The sequence below is a fragment of the Orbicella faveolata genome, unplaced genomic scaffold (genome assembly GCF_042242905.1).
Source record: "Orbicella faveolata isolate gen_17 unplaced genomic scaffold, um_ofav_v1 contig_2, whole genome shotgun sequence".
NCBI lineage: Eukaryota > Metazoa > Cnidaria > Anthozoa > Scleractinia > Merulinidae > Orbicella > Orbicella faveolata.
Window position 1 is genome coordinate 28553209 of NW_028301547.1, and position 18275 is coordinate 28571483.

At 38.8% G+C, this 18275-nt stretch overlaps 1 protein-coding gene and 2 pseudogenes across 2 annotated transcripts; 1 reads left to right on the forward strand and 2 right to left on the reverse strand.

Annotated features, from left to right (window-relative positions):
- Positions 1–217: 217 nt before the first annotated feature.
- Positions 218–5719, reverse strand: LOC149112707 (actinia tenebrosa protease inhibitors-like). Of its 2 annotated transcripts, none has more exons than XM_089290654.1 (4): positions 5579–5719; positions 1802–1883; positions 855–1229; positions 218–320 (listed from the first exon to the last, which is right to left on the reverse strand). In XM_089290654.1, exons 2-3 carry the CDS (start codon positions 1851–1853, stop codon positions 862–864), a joined length of 420 nt encoding a protein of 139 aa, XP_089146780.1. In that variant the 5' UTR covers positions 1854–1883; positions 5579–5719; the 3' UTR covers positions 218–320; positions 855–861. The 2 variants fall into 2 exon arrangements, with proteins under 2 accessions (XP_089146780.1, XP_089146781.1); XM_089290655.1 differs by lacking the exon at positions 5579–5719 and adding an exon at positions 4994–5113.
- Positions 5720–9484: 3765 nt separating this feature from the next.
- On the forward strand, positions 9485–10671 carry LOC149112708 (uncharacterized; annotated as a pseudogene).
- Positions 10672–13540: 2869 nt separating this feature from the next.
- Positions 13541–17566, reverse strand: LOC149112709 (uncharacterized; annotated as a pseudogene).
- Between the last annotated feature and the right edge of the window lie 709 nt (positions 17567–18275).

Genomic DNA, 18275 nt, shown 5'->3' on the forward strand with positions numbered 1-18275 from the left:
CAACCTGAACATATTGCAACACATACTGCTGTTTGTCAGCCTTTTCTTTCTCGTCCCATTAGCGAATAGTTTTTCGCAAAATTTAAGTTCTTTGTCACAGTATATTCGTCCGCGATATTGAATATTGAGTTTGTCAAATTTTCTTTGAGAGATTTGGTCCACGTTTTTAATACTTCTCTACTCACGGATGATACTCAATTAAAATTTCACAAGAAGCTTCATTTTCCTTGTGCCTTTTTATTAACCACATATCCCTTACAAGTATAACAACATTTAACGGAAAATGGTTTCTTTCCAGGCAATCTCGTCGCAGTTTAATGCTGTGGAAAGAGAAAAAAAAACTTTCTGGAAAAAAAAATTGAAGGCCTATATTGTACCTTACTACATAACAACCACTCAGCGAAATGCAATAACCATAACAAATTCACCATTAGCCAATCAGAAACCGTCTACTGTCCTTATATCCTGCGATATCGAGTCGCTGACCGTTTATGGTTTTTAGTACGCTTTGACGGCATACCATGCTGCTTTGGCTCGGCTCGCTATGGGTAATTTGGTTCGTCCAAACTCCAACCAAACTCGTAGGACTCGAAAACTGAAGAGTGCCGAAAAAGACCGAAAACAAGTTGATAGAGCAGTCATATAAGTAGTGAAAAAATCTTTAAAAAATATAAATAAGAAGGACCAAGAGGAGTTGGTGCCACACATTATACTAAAATCTTATTGACCCGAGACAGAGGGCCGACCTGTAGTCACATAATTCAGTTTTCATCAAGCCGGCGTGGTTTACTTGTCTCGACGTTGTTGTGAACTGAAAAAAAATTCAGTAATGCTATCTTATAAACGATCCTTACCGGCTTTCTAGTTGCGGACACATCTTTTTCTGCATGCCCTCTTAGTCTCAAAGTTGTTGGCATTGCCGCCGCATCCCCCATAGAAGAATTTTTTGCATTTTCCAGCCCTTTTGTCAAAATAGAAGCGTGGAAACTTTCCTTTACACGGACCGATTATCTTTGGAAGCAGGCACGCTTGCGGATCCTCACAAGTCTTCTGGCATGCGGCAAGAGTATCGAAGTTGTTGGCAGTGCCGCGGCATCCACCATAGATGAATTTTTTGCATTCTCCGGCCACTTTGTCAAAATGATACCGTGGAAAATATCCAAGACACCTGACCGGACCTATTTCGCTCGGTAGGTTGCAGATATTTTCTCCTTGCGCCACCATAATACCTAAGTAGCATATAAGGAAGTAAAATATGAGGTTTTAAGAAAAGAAATAAACTGCATCAAGGAATATATCAAGGACATGAGGATAGAAAATTGTGGTGGAGACATGAAATGAAAGAAATTAATGAAATGATCTTCACTGCGTTATGAAGTAAAGAAAGTTTCGTTTTGCTTGAGTCAATTTAGCGGTCTCGCGCCAACACAAGATGTTTGCCGAAGAATATGTCAAACACATTTTGTGTTGTGTTGAACATATCCCCCTTTAGTTTACAAAAGGCTTAAAACGGACCGCAAAAGTTTAATGTTGCCTCTTGCCTTTGGGTCTTAAAAGCTATCATCCAGGTATTTAAAAGCGCCTTTCAATACATATCGTACCGGTGTATCAGTGACGAGGTGGTGCGGAAAACCTTTCTCGGGTGTGAATTTAATGATTTGGGATCTTTTAGTTAGAAACCCTCGACCAATTCGTGGTGTTTAGTAACCTTGTTTTGATTATTTCCTGACCCCTGATAGAGGTCAAAAAATGACAGACCAACTCAAACGGACACTGCTGGCTTTAGTATGTCTTTACTTACCTCCAATGATAATGATGATGAAAACATCAACAAGACTTGCTCTCTTGGCCATTATTGCTACAATTTCGTTATCGAGTCCAACCTAACCGAAGTAAAATCGACTTACAAATAGCAATATACTTGTGTAATCTAAAATCTTAATTCGCTTAGAGTAATAATACGATACAATAAAAATCTATTTAACGCTCACCATTTAATTTATTTATTTTTAAAAATATGGTGGTTTTTCTACAAAACGATAATATACTCAATATAATTTCTTGCATTCCATGGATGGCCAGCAAAATGTGCTAATTTTTACATGTTCAGTGGTAAGAAAAGCATGTGAACAATTGTCCAGACCATAAACAATAGAAGACAAAAATGGCCATAAAATGTCAAGATGTTGGTCATTTCACCAAGTCTATTGAAATTCACTAGATTTCTCCTTACATTATTGTATCCCTTCATACCTTCCATACCCCCTTAACATGAAAAATACTTTTAAACTGTTATTTTTCAATCAAAAATCACTCTTCTGGAGATGATGCTTTTTTAGTGGACCATAGTTGATAGGTGGTCCCTTTACCGACTATGAGTGGACTATCCAATAAGCTTTCGACCAAAAGTTCGTGCACGGAATACATTTCAAAGTGAACCAGTTTTGTGTGTGGTTTGATTGGTTTTTGGTGTTAAGAGCACTATTGGCATGGTTTTGGGGGCTGCCACCCGCTAAGGCACTATGGAACTAAGGCACTATTAAACTAAGAACTAAGGCGCTAAGGTGTAAACTTTAACGTTTGTTTAATTAATTCATTTCAAGTAATTAATTAGTCTAGAGGCAAGGAAGTGGTGGGGGTGGGGTGGGAAAGGTACTTGTTTACTCTATATAAAACATGTTCCACCTACGCCGGTTGAGTATGACCATCGCAAAACTGTACATTTGTTTCAGAAAACCCTTTGCTCTCCTTTTGGTACTATTCTCTTTAGAACAAAACCACTTTGCTCTATAGGTATGCGCAGATCAGTTAGCGTTCGTGCATTTTATCAATCTCGTTCCCAGAGTCTTCGTTCCCCGTGACCAGCGGTCGGAAAACGAGAGCTCTGAGAGCAACCATTTTGAAATAAGCGAATTCTGGTGATTCTGCCCATCCGGTTTCACTGCGCAGTCTGCATCTATGGCGCATCCCTGAAATGGTTGCTCCTAGAGCTCTCGTTTTCCCACCGCTGGTCAAGGGGAACGAAGACTCTGGGAACGAGATTGGTATTTTATACATTTAAGCGGAGGATACATTGCATACGGGATGACACACACGTGTTTTCGTTATGGTAGAACCCAACATGTAAGACGCATGCTTCTAGCATCGTTAGTGTTATATACTGTGTTTCCGCGTGCTTTTAGTTTTATATGCCATGTAACCGAGGACGGCAGTTATTTTTCAATTAGCGACACTTCTCCCTTTTTAGAGCAAAACTGAAACGTTACCGTGGATGCGTATTTTTTAGACAGACCAAAACGTTCCCAAGTTAGTGGCTTTAATACTCTTCAAATTGTAAATTTGTGACAAAAGAAACCAGGAGAGTGCTCAAATATTGCTGCAGACGCCGTATCATCTAATGAAAGCGCAAATTAATTTAATCAGTCTCTGAGGAGACTCGTCTATATAGTACCGATGTAGAATATAATTAAAAGATATGATAAAAAATGATTTTATATTTTACCTACGAATATTGCGGTACCCTAAAGTCGTTTACTTTGTTTATCACTGTCAAAGCTATCACGAAACTGAATCTAGGACAAAAAGATAAATTCGAATAAAAATTTAAAAAATTAGCCGTCGTGGTTGACATTCTCCAGACGACGCAGAATTTGGTCATTCCTCGTTGTTGTTTTACAGAGGACGGCAAAGAATTTACCAAGAATTATGACGCACGTGCACAGCCATTGTTCTCCTCATTAAACCTTTTGTTCAGCGCCGTTGCCGTTGTCGTCGTGGTTTTCTTAAGCTCCCTAATTTTATTAGCTGGAGTATGGCCGCCGTGTTTCGCGACGTGGTCATTTTCTCATGCGTCGAAGTCGCCCTTCGGGTCGCCGGAGCTTCGTTACTAGTAATGACCACCAGAGGACTGATTTCATATCTAAAAACAATTTGAGTGGGATTACCTTGAGAACAAGACATATATAGGTGAGCGATTTAGTTTCTTACCCTTCATCCTGAATCTTGCTCTAGATTACATACTTTTGTACGTTGCAAGTTTAAATCATTATTGTCGGTCCGAGAAAGCAATAAAAAATGCTGCAACTGCGAGCTCGACACGCGCTCATTCGTATGTTATTAAATAATCTCTCTTCTATTCATTTCATTTTCAAGTTCCTGCCAAGTTAAAATTGCCCGACAGGTATTACATGCTTTATCATCGTTACTTGACCAATTTTACGCCTTGATATTATTGGCACATTTGACATTTTGCCTTTTTCTTCAGTCGAAACTCAGGAAGTGTCAAAAATTGAGTGAATGTCGACATACTGTTAGTTTAGTCAACTGGAAGGTCCACAGTTGAATTTCTTAAGACCGCCCTTAAGACAATATAATTAAGCATTTCAATAGACCAATTTTGATATATTAAATTCAGCCTAAAACAATAGACCTCAGTACGAGGCTCTGGGGAATAACTACAGAGTTTGTGGGGTTTATTCCCCAGAGCCTCGTACTGAGGTCTATTGTTTAAGGCTGAATTTTAATATATCGAAATTGGTCTATTTGTAGAATATACTTCGGACAGTGGGTTATGTTGACAAGAAACAAGAACAAATGCAATTTCTTCTTGACTTACAGGAATCCGTTCTTTTACCACCAAGTCGACCAACAATAGCGCTTATGAATAGTGTCATCAGACAAACAAATTTCACGACCAAGGCTTGCTTTCAAAATGCAAATTAAAATTTTTTCGTGGACAAATTTCCTAGGCAGCAATGATGAAAAGAATACCCTCGTGAAAAGAACACGAAGGTACCCGAGGTTTGAGAAAATTTATCGCAAATGAGGCTTGTCAAGTAGCCGAAGTGTCGGCGTAAACTTTATCACATACTGTTGTCTAAAAACTCATCAAAATAAGACCTTGAGGAAACCTTTTTCGGTCTCATGTTTCTCGTTAAAACAATATACTTTCCATACCCTCCATACCCTCTTAAACGGGAGAAAATATTGATACCTCTGTAATCCGTATGTTGAGATGATGTGTCTTCAGTGAGGTGTTTAAAGAACTTCTGACGTTTCACCGAAATGTTGTGCTCGATATATCTTTCTTTATTAGCTTCGTCAATAAATTTGCCGCTCCTCACAGCATTTGGAATTATTAACGCAACGGATTCACTTTTGCAAAATATTACTAGGATAGTTTGTCTCTTCTGATTCATCTTTGATATTTTAAGCTAAAAACCCTGGACATCATGCTGATTTACAGGCGCCATTTCAATTTTTCAAAATCAGACTAGTTTTCCACACATTTTATCTCTGAGACGAAGTCCGTGGCTCCATTTTTTTTCCATTTCTGAAACAAGTAATTCATTATCTGTCCGGCGCAGCAGAAGCTTGAGGGAAATCTATCGAGTAGAACATTTTCGCGGGAACGTCCCTGACATTATCACATACCGATCTGTCTTAAAACTGTTCAAAAGATTTAAAGATCAAAATAATTATAAGACCTAGTGAAAACTTTTTAACCATTCATATTTCTCTTTAAGACAATATACTTTCCATGCCTTATATTCCCTCTTAACAAGAAAAATATTGATACCTCTGTAATCCGTATGTTCAGATGATGTGTCTTCAGTGAGGTGTCCAAAGAACTTCTGACGTTTCACTGAAATGTTGTGCTCGATATATCTTTCTTTATTAGCTTTGTCAATAAATTTGGCGCTCCTCACAAAAGACAGTTATTGTGATTTGCGGCCTTTTTTATCAAAAGTGAGCTGCCTTGAAATTTTTAATTAAAAACTAGCAACATATTTTGCTGCCCATTTCACTCCGTAGAAACCATTAGGGTTGTTTACAAAAGTGTACAAAATCGATCGCCAAAGGTTCTTGAGTTAGACCAATGCTGTATCATAATTAATCTCCAAGACAGGTAAATAATATCGACTGATTATTTCGGATGACCGCTTTCAATAACTTAGCAAGCATGGTCGCCTTGTAAGCTAAACAATGGAATAAAACAGTGAACCTACATTCTCAATTTAGCATTTATTTCAATGGAGACAAGCCAGAAAGAGAACTTGGTCATACCGACACGAGCAGACTTGTTATTGAAACGTTTTCACACCTCGCCATCGATGCGTCGTCATGCATGAAGTTGATGCATACAAGGACAGATTTTAAGTGACACACCACGATTTGACACTACTTTGAGAAATAACAGTAAATGTAAGTCTTGGAACGCGCAGATAGATGAATCACTGCGTTAAATAGTCGGGAGTTTAAGAAAACCACGACGGTCACGGCAACGGGAACGTCACTAAACAAAAGGTTTAATGAGCAGAACAATGATTGTGCACGTGCTTTATAATTCTTGGTACATTTCTTTGCTGTCCTCTGCAAAACAACAACGTGAAATGACCAAATTCTGCGTTGTCTGGAGAACGTGAACGACAACGGCTAATTTTTTAAATTTATATTCCGAATTTAACTCTGTGTTCCATATTCAGTTTCGAGGTAGTTTTGACAGTGAGAAGCAAACTAAATGACTTTAGGGTATCGCGAGATTCGTAGGTAAAATATAAGTTCATTTTTTAACCGACGTTGTCCTTTGCGTCGCCGTCGTGGTTTCTTAAGCTCCCTACTATCGACAGAATGTGCCGCAACATTACTATCCTTTAGATACCCTAGTTTTATTACTAAGCGCGCATCGATGCATAACGTGGCGGGTGAATTTGCGTGCGCAGTAAGGACCGTTCGATGACCCCTATTTTTCTTTTGATGGATCATTTTTTCTACCGATTTAATTTCTACGTTAAGCGAAAAAATGAAGGAAATCTATGGATTAGAAGTTTGAATTTTTGCCAAATCGTCATCGAATTCCGTATCTGTGCGGCGGTTTCTAATGCCTCTTGAAGGGTTAAGGGCCTGTCCAAAATTAAAAGTAAATGTTTGGCGACCAAACATCATCAAACATTGTTTGGTGACCAAACAGGCTGATGTTGAAGTAAGTGGCCAAACGGTTAAAACATGTTTGATCAAACACAGATCAAACTATAGATACAAGCCGGTGAGCAAGGGTGGTACGCATGCGCACGCCAAACAAGTTTGATACCGCTTTCCAAACGAACAAAACATCGCCCATCAAACACGAGAACAAAAGAAATGTTTTAAGTTGTTTGATAGAATGTTTGATGGCCTTCAAATTTTATCACAAACGACAAAACACGATCAAACGCGGTCAAACACGATCAAACACGATAAAACAGAATCAAACAGAATCCAACAAGGTGGCCAAACGGTAAAATGTTTGGTCACCAAACAATGTTTCATGGTGTTTCGTCTCCAAACATTTCCCGTTTCCACAGCCCTTTATTTGAAAACGTTGACAGCATTTGGAATTATCAACGCAACGGATTCACTTTTGCAAAATATTACTAGGATAGTTTGTCTCCTCTGAGTCATCTTTGATATTTTAAGCTAAAAATCCCGGAGACCATGCTGATTTACGTGCGCCAATTCAATTTTTCAAAATCAGACTAGTCTTCCACACACTTTACCTCTGAAACGAAGTCCGTGACTCCATTTTTTTTCTATTTCTGAAACAAGTAATTCATTATCTGTCCGGCGCAGCAGAAGCTTGAGGGAAATCTATCGAGTAGGACATTTTTGCGCGAACGTCCCTGACATTATCACATACCGATCTGTCTTAAAACTGTTCAAAAGATTTAAAGATCAAAATAATTATAAGACCTAGTGAAAACTTTTTAACCATTCATATTTCTCTTTAAGACAATATACTTTCCATGCCTTATATTCCCTCTTAACAAGAAAAATATTGATACCTCTGTAATCCGTATGTTCAGATGATGTGTCTTCAGTGAGGTGTCCAAAGAACTTCTGACGTTTCACTGAAATGTTGTGCTCGATATATCTTTCTTTATTAGCTTTGTCAATAAATTTGGCGCTCCTCACAAAAGACAGTTATTGTGATTTGCGGCCTTTTTTATCAAAAGTGAGCTGCCTTGAAATTTTTAATTAAAAACTAGCAACATATTTTGCTGCCCATTTCACTCCGTAGAAACCATTAGGGTTGTTTACAAAAGTGTACAAAATCGATCGCCAAAGGTTCTTGAGTTAGACCAATGCTGTATCATAATTAATCTCCAAGACAGGTAAATAATATCGACTGATTATTTCGGATGACCGCTTTCAATAACTTAGCAAGCATGGTCGCCTTGTAAGCTAAACAATGGAATAAAACAGTGAACCTACATTCTCAATTTAGCATTTATTTCAATGGAGACAAGCCAGAAAGAGAACTTGGTCATACTGACACGAGCAGACTTGTTTTTAAAACGTTTTCACACCTCGGCATCGATGCGTCGTCATGCATGAAGTTGATGCATACAAGGACAGATTTTAAGTGACACACCACGATTTGACACTACTTTGAGAAATAACCGTTAATGTAAGTCTTGGAACGCACAGATAGATGAATCACTGCGTTAAACAAGCAGACTTGTTTTTAAAACGTTCTTGTAACTTTGAATACCCCTCCGCTTTTAAGTTCTGACGGTTATCGGTCCAACTACCTGTAAACCAAAAATTGCATTCAGTTATAAACCTACGGATATAGGTCCCCCTCTATCTTTACTTGTTTTGAATTCGTTCTCTTATGGTGTTTTAAAGCTCAGTGAAAAACAACAAGTGCAACTATAGCTCGTTTCGAAGCGTTTCTTTTTCATTTTTTTATTCCGGTTATAGGCTTCCTGGGAGATACGTTCCTCCGTTTATAAGCCCATCTAAAAGCCCTTTAGAAGTTGTATAAGCCCAGGGGTTATAAGCCTATGTCACGGCATTTTTACAGACCGGTCTATTGTTAGGCTTCTTTTCATGCGAAATAGGTCACTTCCGGTCTACGTCAGCGCGTATCGGTAAATGCAAAATGGCGGCCCCAGGTGGACATGTCGACATAATAAAATACGCCGAATGCGCCAATTCTGTCGCCGTTTTTCTCGTTTTTCTCTTCACGTTCAGTCTCCCACAATCCTTTGCCATATGTATCACACTTTCAACTTGAAGAGGGAAAAATTATCGATCGTGGTGACTCATCGTCAGCGAAAGTCGGGAAAAGTCGAAATGACTATTTCGTAGTTTTCTTATTGATCAAACTTTATCCCTTTTCGGACGTTGTTCCTGTGTTTCATAATGCCGTAAAAAGTGGTTGATAATGATGAAGCGGCACAATTCAAGCGATGACCATGGTCGAGAATGTCAAAACAAGGAGCCACGCAAGCAAGATGTGAACGAGTCTTCATCCTCGACCACCTCGACCTCCCTAAAGGACATTTTACGTCGCAGGATTGCACAGAAACAAGCCCAACAATACAAGGAGCTTGCTTCGAAGGCTCAAGATAATTCCACACTTACCTCCTGGGCTTCCAACCCTTCGAGTGCAGGTTATTTTTGTGAAGTGCAGTCGATATAATATTATAGTGGATAGTGATTTATTCCCGTTGCCGGCGGAATCAATGGCTTTCTGTCATTCTGTGACTGGTTTTTTGACAATTTTGCTCCCAATGGCAAATATTTTATCAGTCCACTCCGCATAAATGGAAGTGCTTATTAAATCAATAAAGCATCCTCAAGTTTTCCAGTGGAGGGAATTTGTCTGCCCTATCCTATGGTCCTTTTCTTGGGAAACTGATCGATAGAAAGGACATGATACAGAATAGAAATTCTGAAAAGGGTTATAGGGATGTGGTTTCGAATATTAGTGGCGCTTCTGCTGCTAATGTTGCATGTTCCACAAGCAACTTGGTGATACCCTGTCGAATTGCTTCTGCATTTTCACTTTCCCAACAAGCATTTCCCAATTCCCAATTTGAGATAGGTTTGGCAGCAATGTATGTACCCTAATTGCAGTGAAATTTGGGGCTTATTGCTTCCAGAATAAATTAGATTTCTCACTTCTTTGAAGACAAATTCCAGATATGTGGTTTAATTCCTTTGTTAATGTCATCTGCGATGGAAATGAGGTTTATGATGAGCTGTATAGTAATAATACTGTTTATTTTGATGTAAACTGGAAAGGATTCAGCGAAGAGCCTCCGAGTTTATTCAAAAAACTGCTGAGGACTGACACTCACAAAGAAAATCTAAACTTGTTATCTCTAGGGGACAGACGTTTTTTGTTTGATGTATTGTTTTTTATAGAGTCCTCAATGGGTATATTAATATAGACATATCCTCTTTTATCAAATTTTATTCACGTTTTGAAAGATACCCCTTGAGGGGTAGGGAAGATGTTACAATGAAGAAGAATTATGTTAGGACTGATACTTTTAAGTATGGCTCTTTTAATAGGATTGTTGACATGTGGAATGTGTTACCACTGTCAGTTCGTCAGGCTTCAAGCATTTCTGGTTTTAAAAATGAAGTAAGGGACTAATTAACTTCAAGAAATGTTTAATTTAGTTGCTTTGATGGATGCTTTTGTTTTGTAACTTTTTGGTGCTTATATTTTTCTTTCTTTCTTTTTTCTCTCCTATTCCTTTTCTTTTATCAGGTGGTCTGCCTAGCATGGGGATTGATGTCTCTTTTGCTGACAATCCTTATAGCACTTTTCTTCTTCTTTTTTTCTCTATTACATCTATCTTTTCTAGTATATCTGTGTTACCATTGGCCATTAAATTGTAATAAATAAATAAATAAATAAATGTCGCAGATGTTCTCAATGCAGTAGGGAATTTATTTAGTGTAGAATCAGCTGATCAAATTTTTGCATTCACAAATACTAATGAATTTCAGGATTTAGTTAACCACATCAATGGAGTGATTTAGGTATCACATACAGATAACTATGGTGTGATGATTTCACAAAATATGCTTGTAGGGGTTTTGGTCAAGAGCAATGGCCTTTGTGCCATTATTAATAGTCATCAGCATCCGAAAATCCAAAGTTGTATCAGACATTTTCCGACCCTGAATATGCCAATGGACACAGGTATAAACCAATTCATGAACAAGGCTAATAACTGCATGGACCACTTCGATGTTGCACTGTTGGCCGATTAAAAATCTTTCAACAATTAACCGCTCCTGGGAAGACTTTCCAGTTCGAAAACTTGATAGTAATTTCATCCATGCTGCTGATAATACAGCTTTCCTATTCCGCTTATCTCGTAGCTTAGAGCAGTCACTCACAAGTGTTGCCGGCAAACTTGCGACAAAATCCAGCGATGAGAAGTCCAAAATTCGCTTTTGTTCTTCGCTAAGCATGTGCTTTGTGAAGCGTTCCCTTTCTGAAAATAGCTTCACGCGTGGACTGTCAGCAACTTGCGGGCGAATTTCAGCATCCACTTGAGCGGCGTCTTGGGCTGAAAATACCCAGGAGCTCAGTTCTTCCATTTCGTCGTTATTTAAACTAAAATTTTGCTTCTTGTTCAGTTCTTTTGTTGTTGTTCCTCTGTTGCTTTTCCCGTCGATCGGGGCTGGCTATCGTTCTTCTTCCTTTTTGAACCTGACGGACACGAAATCGAGCTCGTATCAGGTTGATCTTAATTCGTGCTTTCTTCCGAACTACTACTTGGCGAGGAATCTACACTAGAAGGACTACAACTATAAGAGGATTCCTCACCTCTCTCCGCCATTTTGTTTTTTTCTTCTCCCGGTGAAATGATGACGTCAGTTAAAAATTAAGTCCGTGCTTGTGATTGGTCACTGAGTTTTATAATTCGCGGTAAATTCAAACTAAAAATAGATCGGTCTGTGAAAACACCGTGACAGGAATATAGGTTAGTTGCTTGCTGTGGGTGATGGGCTCCTGCACAATGCTACTGGTCTCTTTCAGTCAATACTTTGTCAGTTGTAGTTGGTAGAGTGGAAGTGCCTGGCGCTCGTAAGAGGACCAGCATGTCGACTTGACATAATAGATGATTGATGAAAGTTGAGTGAAAGTCAACTTAAGACTGAACGTCTTACCTCAAAACAAGAAAAGAAATTTAACTAAAAGTTGTCTGAGATTTCAAACCCGATAGTGACTGTTACATAAAAACCGTTGGTGTTTACTGTTGTTGTTTATTGTTTATTTCACCCTCATCGGCGAACTGCGAACCCATATTTACAGGAGTCTGCGTTTTTCTAATAATCAGCAAAACATAAGAAATAAAAAAAAATTCTCGATAACTCTGTGACAAATGCTCAGTTTCGATGGTGACATGAACACGATGTTATGAGATAAATAAAGAAATAAAGAAATAAATAAATAAATAAATAAATAAATAAATAAATAAATAAAAGATTTACAATATTTAGAGAGGAAGCCCCATCAGCCTTAGCTGGTTTTCATGTAGGTTCTCTATCATGGTCGAATTGGAATTTGGAGATGCTGGTTTTTGTCATGCAATCGTCGCTTTGTTTTACCGACGTAAGGAATCATAGTCCCAACAACTGCAACAAACGACGATCAAATGACAGGAAGAGCGAAGAATTTCAACGCACAGTTAAGTTTTTTAGTCCGTACTTGTTTTTGCTTCCTTCTGAAGCATTGCCTTACTGGAGAAAAAAAAAAAAACAAAACTAAACAAAGGAGAAATCATTCAGGAAATGAATAGATACAGGAAAGAAGCTTGTATAATATTCACTCTTAGCAGTTCGCTTTTCGCTAAAGCATTTAGTTCTTTGCCATTATTAGTCCGGTGACCGAAGCCCAGTCAAGTGCAATGGGCAATACCACAGACACGTAAAAGCTCAACCTTCTTTCCACGATGTCAACGTCGATGCCGAAAGGAAAAGACATGTGGAATATGTTAACAAATGGTGCAATCTTTTCTGCGTTCAAGCATACAGACCCGCTCACGTGCACCGTTCGCGGTAGATTCACTCTGGTCAATAAGCGTATATTTCGAAACGGGTCGTTCCGCGAACTCAAAATAGAATCGAATGATTTAGCGAAGGTTTTACTAGAATCAAGCCAGAAATCAAATCGGTCGTCAATGAACAGAAAATGTGGACTGAGTGTTACTAAAGACGAAATTTAAGAACATTTACGAAAGTTTTAGGTGTTCGGGACGTTACGTCGCGGACGTTACACCTCGTGAAGTTAAGTAAATCATTTTGAAATCGTTCTTAAAAGCCAAACCATTAAACCCCAAGACCATATTTGCTCTAGTTTCACCTAACAAATATTTTGAAAAAGACAGCAACTTTCAAGCGGGTCGTAAACTATTCTGAAATTTCAACAATAGAAGAGGCTCTGCCATTCTGATGAACATAGTCATTTATAACAGTTCTTAAACCCTTTTATGTTTCCTATTATTTTCAAGAGAGTTTTTTTTTTTTCACAGCTAATTGCTCTGGAATTTCAAATGGTCCATAGATAAAGTAAGAAACAACAACAGAAGTAGAAAAAATGTTTGAAAAGTGGACCCTTTTGTTTTCCCTTGTCTAGGCCAATAATAAGTGGTTGTGCAAACTCTGTAAAGAAACCTTGAGTTGAACAAAACTGCCATTTTTTCTATTCTCGTCAATCTCATAAATTTTATTAAAGTTTGATGACGGTTTGGGGTTAATAGATTATACACTGACCTTTCGGTGCTAAAATCATCTTCCTTAAAAGATTAAAAGGAATCAAACACGATATATTACTTGTACGTTGGCCCAATCACAACACCGGACAATATAAATGTCTCCTTGGTTACTGTTCTAACGCTAAGCACGTGACGTCCTAACATCACGTGACGAGCAATAGTGATAACCTTTGTATGACCAAATGGCGAGCAAGTGTTGATTAAAACTCCCCTTTCTTCGTATTCATTTAACCAAACTTTTGCGGTCCCTCCATTTCCGTGTGTTCGAACGGCAACAGCGAAATTTCTGGCGTCAGTTCTACTTTCAAAATTACACTTTTCCGAAAACGCGGTTAATGGTATTAATATTGCTAATTTCAGGAGAGAGTTTGCCAGATGCGATTGCCATCCGCAATATGCATCGGTTCGAAACCTTTGGATTTCAGAAGGCTGAATCTGGTCCTCTGGATAGGGCCGAATAACTGCTGTATTCACCGATCCTCTCTTGTTAGTGGGAACTCTTTGTACCACCTCAAATCCAATATTGCCGATTTCTTTCACCTGAAGACTTCGAGTCAGTGACATGTTCTTGTTTAGGTCTGGAGTCATCAGGGTATAGCACAGAGGATGGTCACGAAAATCCTGTTGATAGTTCTTAGACACGGGTTCTGGAAGGTCTCTGAATTTCAGCGGGCAATCTGGCAAAATGATGATATCGCCTACTGATGGTAACGAATGTGTTGGGACAGTTACTTTGACTTCTTTGGAGGTCAATACATTGTCCATTATACTTAACATTAATCGCCTCATATGGTTTATGATCATATAAGCGACTTGAGCATGACTTATGATACTCACGTGATTGCCATCAGATGTAAACATCTTTGGAAGCTTTTTCCCTATTTGCAAAGGACTAGAACATAAGAAATTTCGAAGACTAACAGTTGTTATTCCATAGTTTACAGCGAGTATATAGTTTGTCCGTGGTTTTCCAGGTTATTGCATACTGGAATTTGTAATGCACCTTGAACAAAATTAACGTACATAACTGCAGGCGAGGTTCTTTCGCTCAGAATCTCTCTGGTCAATTGCTCCAGAGGCAGGGTCATAGGAAATCTGGAAACTTTTAAATGAATATAATCATTGACGGTGAAATCCAGAAGTGCAAGATTCATTTTAGTGTTTGGCTTCAATAAAACATTGTAGCAAAAGGCGGAAAAGTTGCTGCCGGTTCCCCCTATGGCAAGATTATGAAGCTTAAAAACGGAACCTGTTATAGGCTCTACTGTTTTATGCCACCAGTCGCTGAACACCCGGTAATATATACCTCTTAAGTCTTCATTATCAAGAGTCAAGCCTCCACCTGCAGAAATCGAACCACCCATTATGGCTACGTTGACATCTTCTCCATTTAGTGATCGCAGGATTACATCCCTCAGGCGATTTGTTGTGTCATATCACTGGACTACTCCACGTGTACTGTTCCACCCTGGTAAAGTGATGAACAAATCCTTTAAGGATTTTTTAAAAAACCAAATTTCGAGCGGATTTCTTTTAATGGCAAGCTTGAGTTGTTTGAGTTTTTTCTTAGTCAGTTTGCTGCTTATAGTTGAGTCAGTGTCGGTTCTATTTTGACGTTGAAATTCCAGTTTCTGCCTTCCCGCCATTTCCATGCCTTCTACTTGAGGCCAGTGAATGATTTAAGCTTTTAAAATAAACACAGCCAGCAAAAGTCCGTCTAAAACATCGAATCGCAGTTTTTGACCTTTCATAAGCATCGTCTTTTACAGTCCAATCAACACTAGAGTTTTCGTCTACGCGACTTTTCACCTAGCACAATTTCATCCAAACAGGTTTGACTTCTCGTTACTTTGGTTAAATTGTTATTCTCAACAGTTATCATGTGTCGGAGGTGAAATAGATATCGCCTGTTTAATGGCTATAGACACAACCACCTGTTAAATGAGAGTGCGGTGCAATAGCTCTAAGAGGTAGGCTGTCAAGGCCTTCAGAGCTGCAGTCATGCCTTGGTTGCAAAAGTAACTTGTTTCTATTTCTCCTGTTATTTCACTATACTATAGTTTTCGGCGGTGTAACCATAGACGAAGGAGGAATGCAGTGCTGTTGCAGGTTATAGAAAATATCTTTATTTCAGACGGGTCAACTGACATCAAAAGGCAGGCAATGGAAAATTATTTAGACATACAATAATATGCAATGCGTGAATACGAACACCAAAATCTGATTGCATTGAGGGAATCTGTAATTGAGAAAATGACGGATTAAACTTTTTCTTTTTTTTTTTTTGCCTCTTTCCCACTTTATCACGACGTCGTGGTGCACAACCCATTCAGCTGTAGCTTTGTCTTTTCTCAGTCTTTAAATAGAAATTCAAAGATATTTCTACGGGTGGAGCAGGAAGCGAAAATTCCATTTGTTTCTATTGAGAGCACAATTTTGTGTTTTTTGAGGTCGGGTTGCGAAAATCTCAAGGAAGAAAGAGGCGGGATACAGGATTTTAATTATTATAGACCAGCAAATGGATCATTGATGCAGAGTGGTATTGGGTTTCCATTAATGAACGGCAAAGAAGGTGTAACCTGACAAAGTATTGCACAATGGCATCGTTATAATTAATATCACCACCAGTTTGGGAGGGAAGATCGGCAAAAGGTGAATGAATAAATTTACTAACATCGAACTCTGTATTCAGCAATTTGGTAGTTAACTCTTTAACGATTTGCCAGACACCTGTTTTTCATCCGCGAGATAATGCACATTAAGGAGTTAAAGGACTCTCCAACCACCGAACTCCAATTAGAAACTCTGGCGCATATTACCGCTACAAAAGATCACACCTCGACCATTTGCTTCACAGAAAAGCAGACTCAGAATATCTGATTGAATCACCTTTCCTTTCATTGATACGAGAACAAAGAAAGGAAATTAGAACATGAACAAAAAGAAGCGTGAATATTTCTATTGTCACTCTTGAGACTATTGAACTTCAAAACGTGGCTCATTTTCTGCTACCCATTGCCTGACTAACTTCAGCCCTTTTATGTGATTTTTTTTTTCATGACTACAGAATCTTGATTAAAAAATTTGAGTGGGATCAGGATTCCAGGGATCTGGACATTAAGAAGAGCGGAACTGTGAGATAAATAGGAGAAATGAAGGGAAGGGGGTACCTGAGAACCCTGACTGAGGATTCTCGACTCAAATCGATTGAATATTGTTTTAATGTTTGCTCGAGTCATAACTTTCTTGGAAATGACGCGTTATCCCTAGGGCTCTCTCCTATTGACGTACTAGTATTATATTGGACCCTCTCTAGGCCAGGTGCAGCATAGTGTAATATTCTACCCTGGGTATTGCTATTCATGACAAGGCATTAAGTTATGCATGGGGAATCAGTCTGGTCTGGCCAGAATGCTTGTAAGAGCTCCTTCAATGATTACCTTCATAGAACTCGATTGAAAACTCGATTTAGGACTTCGTCTTACACTGAGCCTGCTTCGCGACCTTCAAAACGCCGCCTCGCGGCCTAAAACCTCGCAGCTCGCTTCGCTCGCTTAGCTATTCTGCCCTGAAACTCATGAGGTCGACTTGTGGCAAGTCTAAGAGAAAGCGTTCATTTCACCTATATTTATTTATTTACCACATATCTCATAAAAGTAAAAGTGGAAATGGTGTTTCCTTGGCTTGCTTGTCGATTCCGCACAGCAGCATGGTGCTGAATTGAAAACTGTGGAATTCAACAAATAGTTAACTACATAATGTCGTAGGCATACATATTGCACCTAAATGTGACCAACACTCATGATCAGTATGGAAAATGCATTCTTAAAAATGTTGGTTGTGCGAATATTTTCAGTGTGTTATTTTAAGAGTACTTTGTAGCCTTGTGTGATACACTGTGAAAAATTTAACCAAGCTCCCTAGACATGTTAGTAACAAAAGTTGATTACACTCAATTGCAAACTCCTTATGATAGACATCACAAAGTGTACTCATTTGCAAACGTTCACCAAAACCTACCATTGTTCTGTCAAATAATAAGTAATACGAACAAGTAGAATAACCCGGTCAAATATTTGTTTAAAAGTACCTATTAGAAAATAGGCCCTTTTCGAGTTGTCTTTTGCCTCTGTTTTAAAACAAGTTCTCGTGCAAAACCTTTTATATGAAAATGAGTTTGATTTGCATGAAAATGGACCCATGGGTGAAAGGCATTTTCATAAGAATGGTTTCGCAGGAATACCCGTTTTGACACAGCGGCGAAGGGCAACTAGGAAATGACCTATTCTCGCGTCACATAAGTGTAAGTTACTGTGGAAGTGCCATAAAATAATCCTCACCTAACTTTCTATCTACTTGCCGCATAGTGCTTTGCATGCCTCCAGCGTTCCGGAGTTGTTTGCATTGCCCATACATCCGCTAAAGACGAACTCCTGGCATTTTCCAGCGGTGCTGTCAAAATATAAGCGCGGCTGTTCACCCTTTCAAGGCCTCTGTTCTTGGCAGTTGGCAGATATCACTAGTCGCTTGACAAGTCTCCAGAGTTTCGAAGTTGTTTGCATTGCCCTTGCATCCACCATAGAGGAAATCTTTGTATATTCCAGCTTTTCGGTCAAGATAGGAGCGTGGAAACTCTGCTTTGCAAGGACCCGGTTTTTTTCGCCTGTTGTTATTTATGGTGTACATTAAGAACGCGCGAATAAGAAC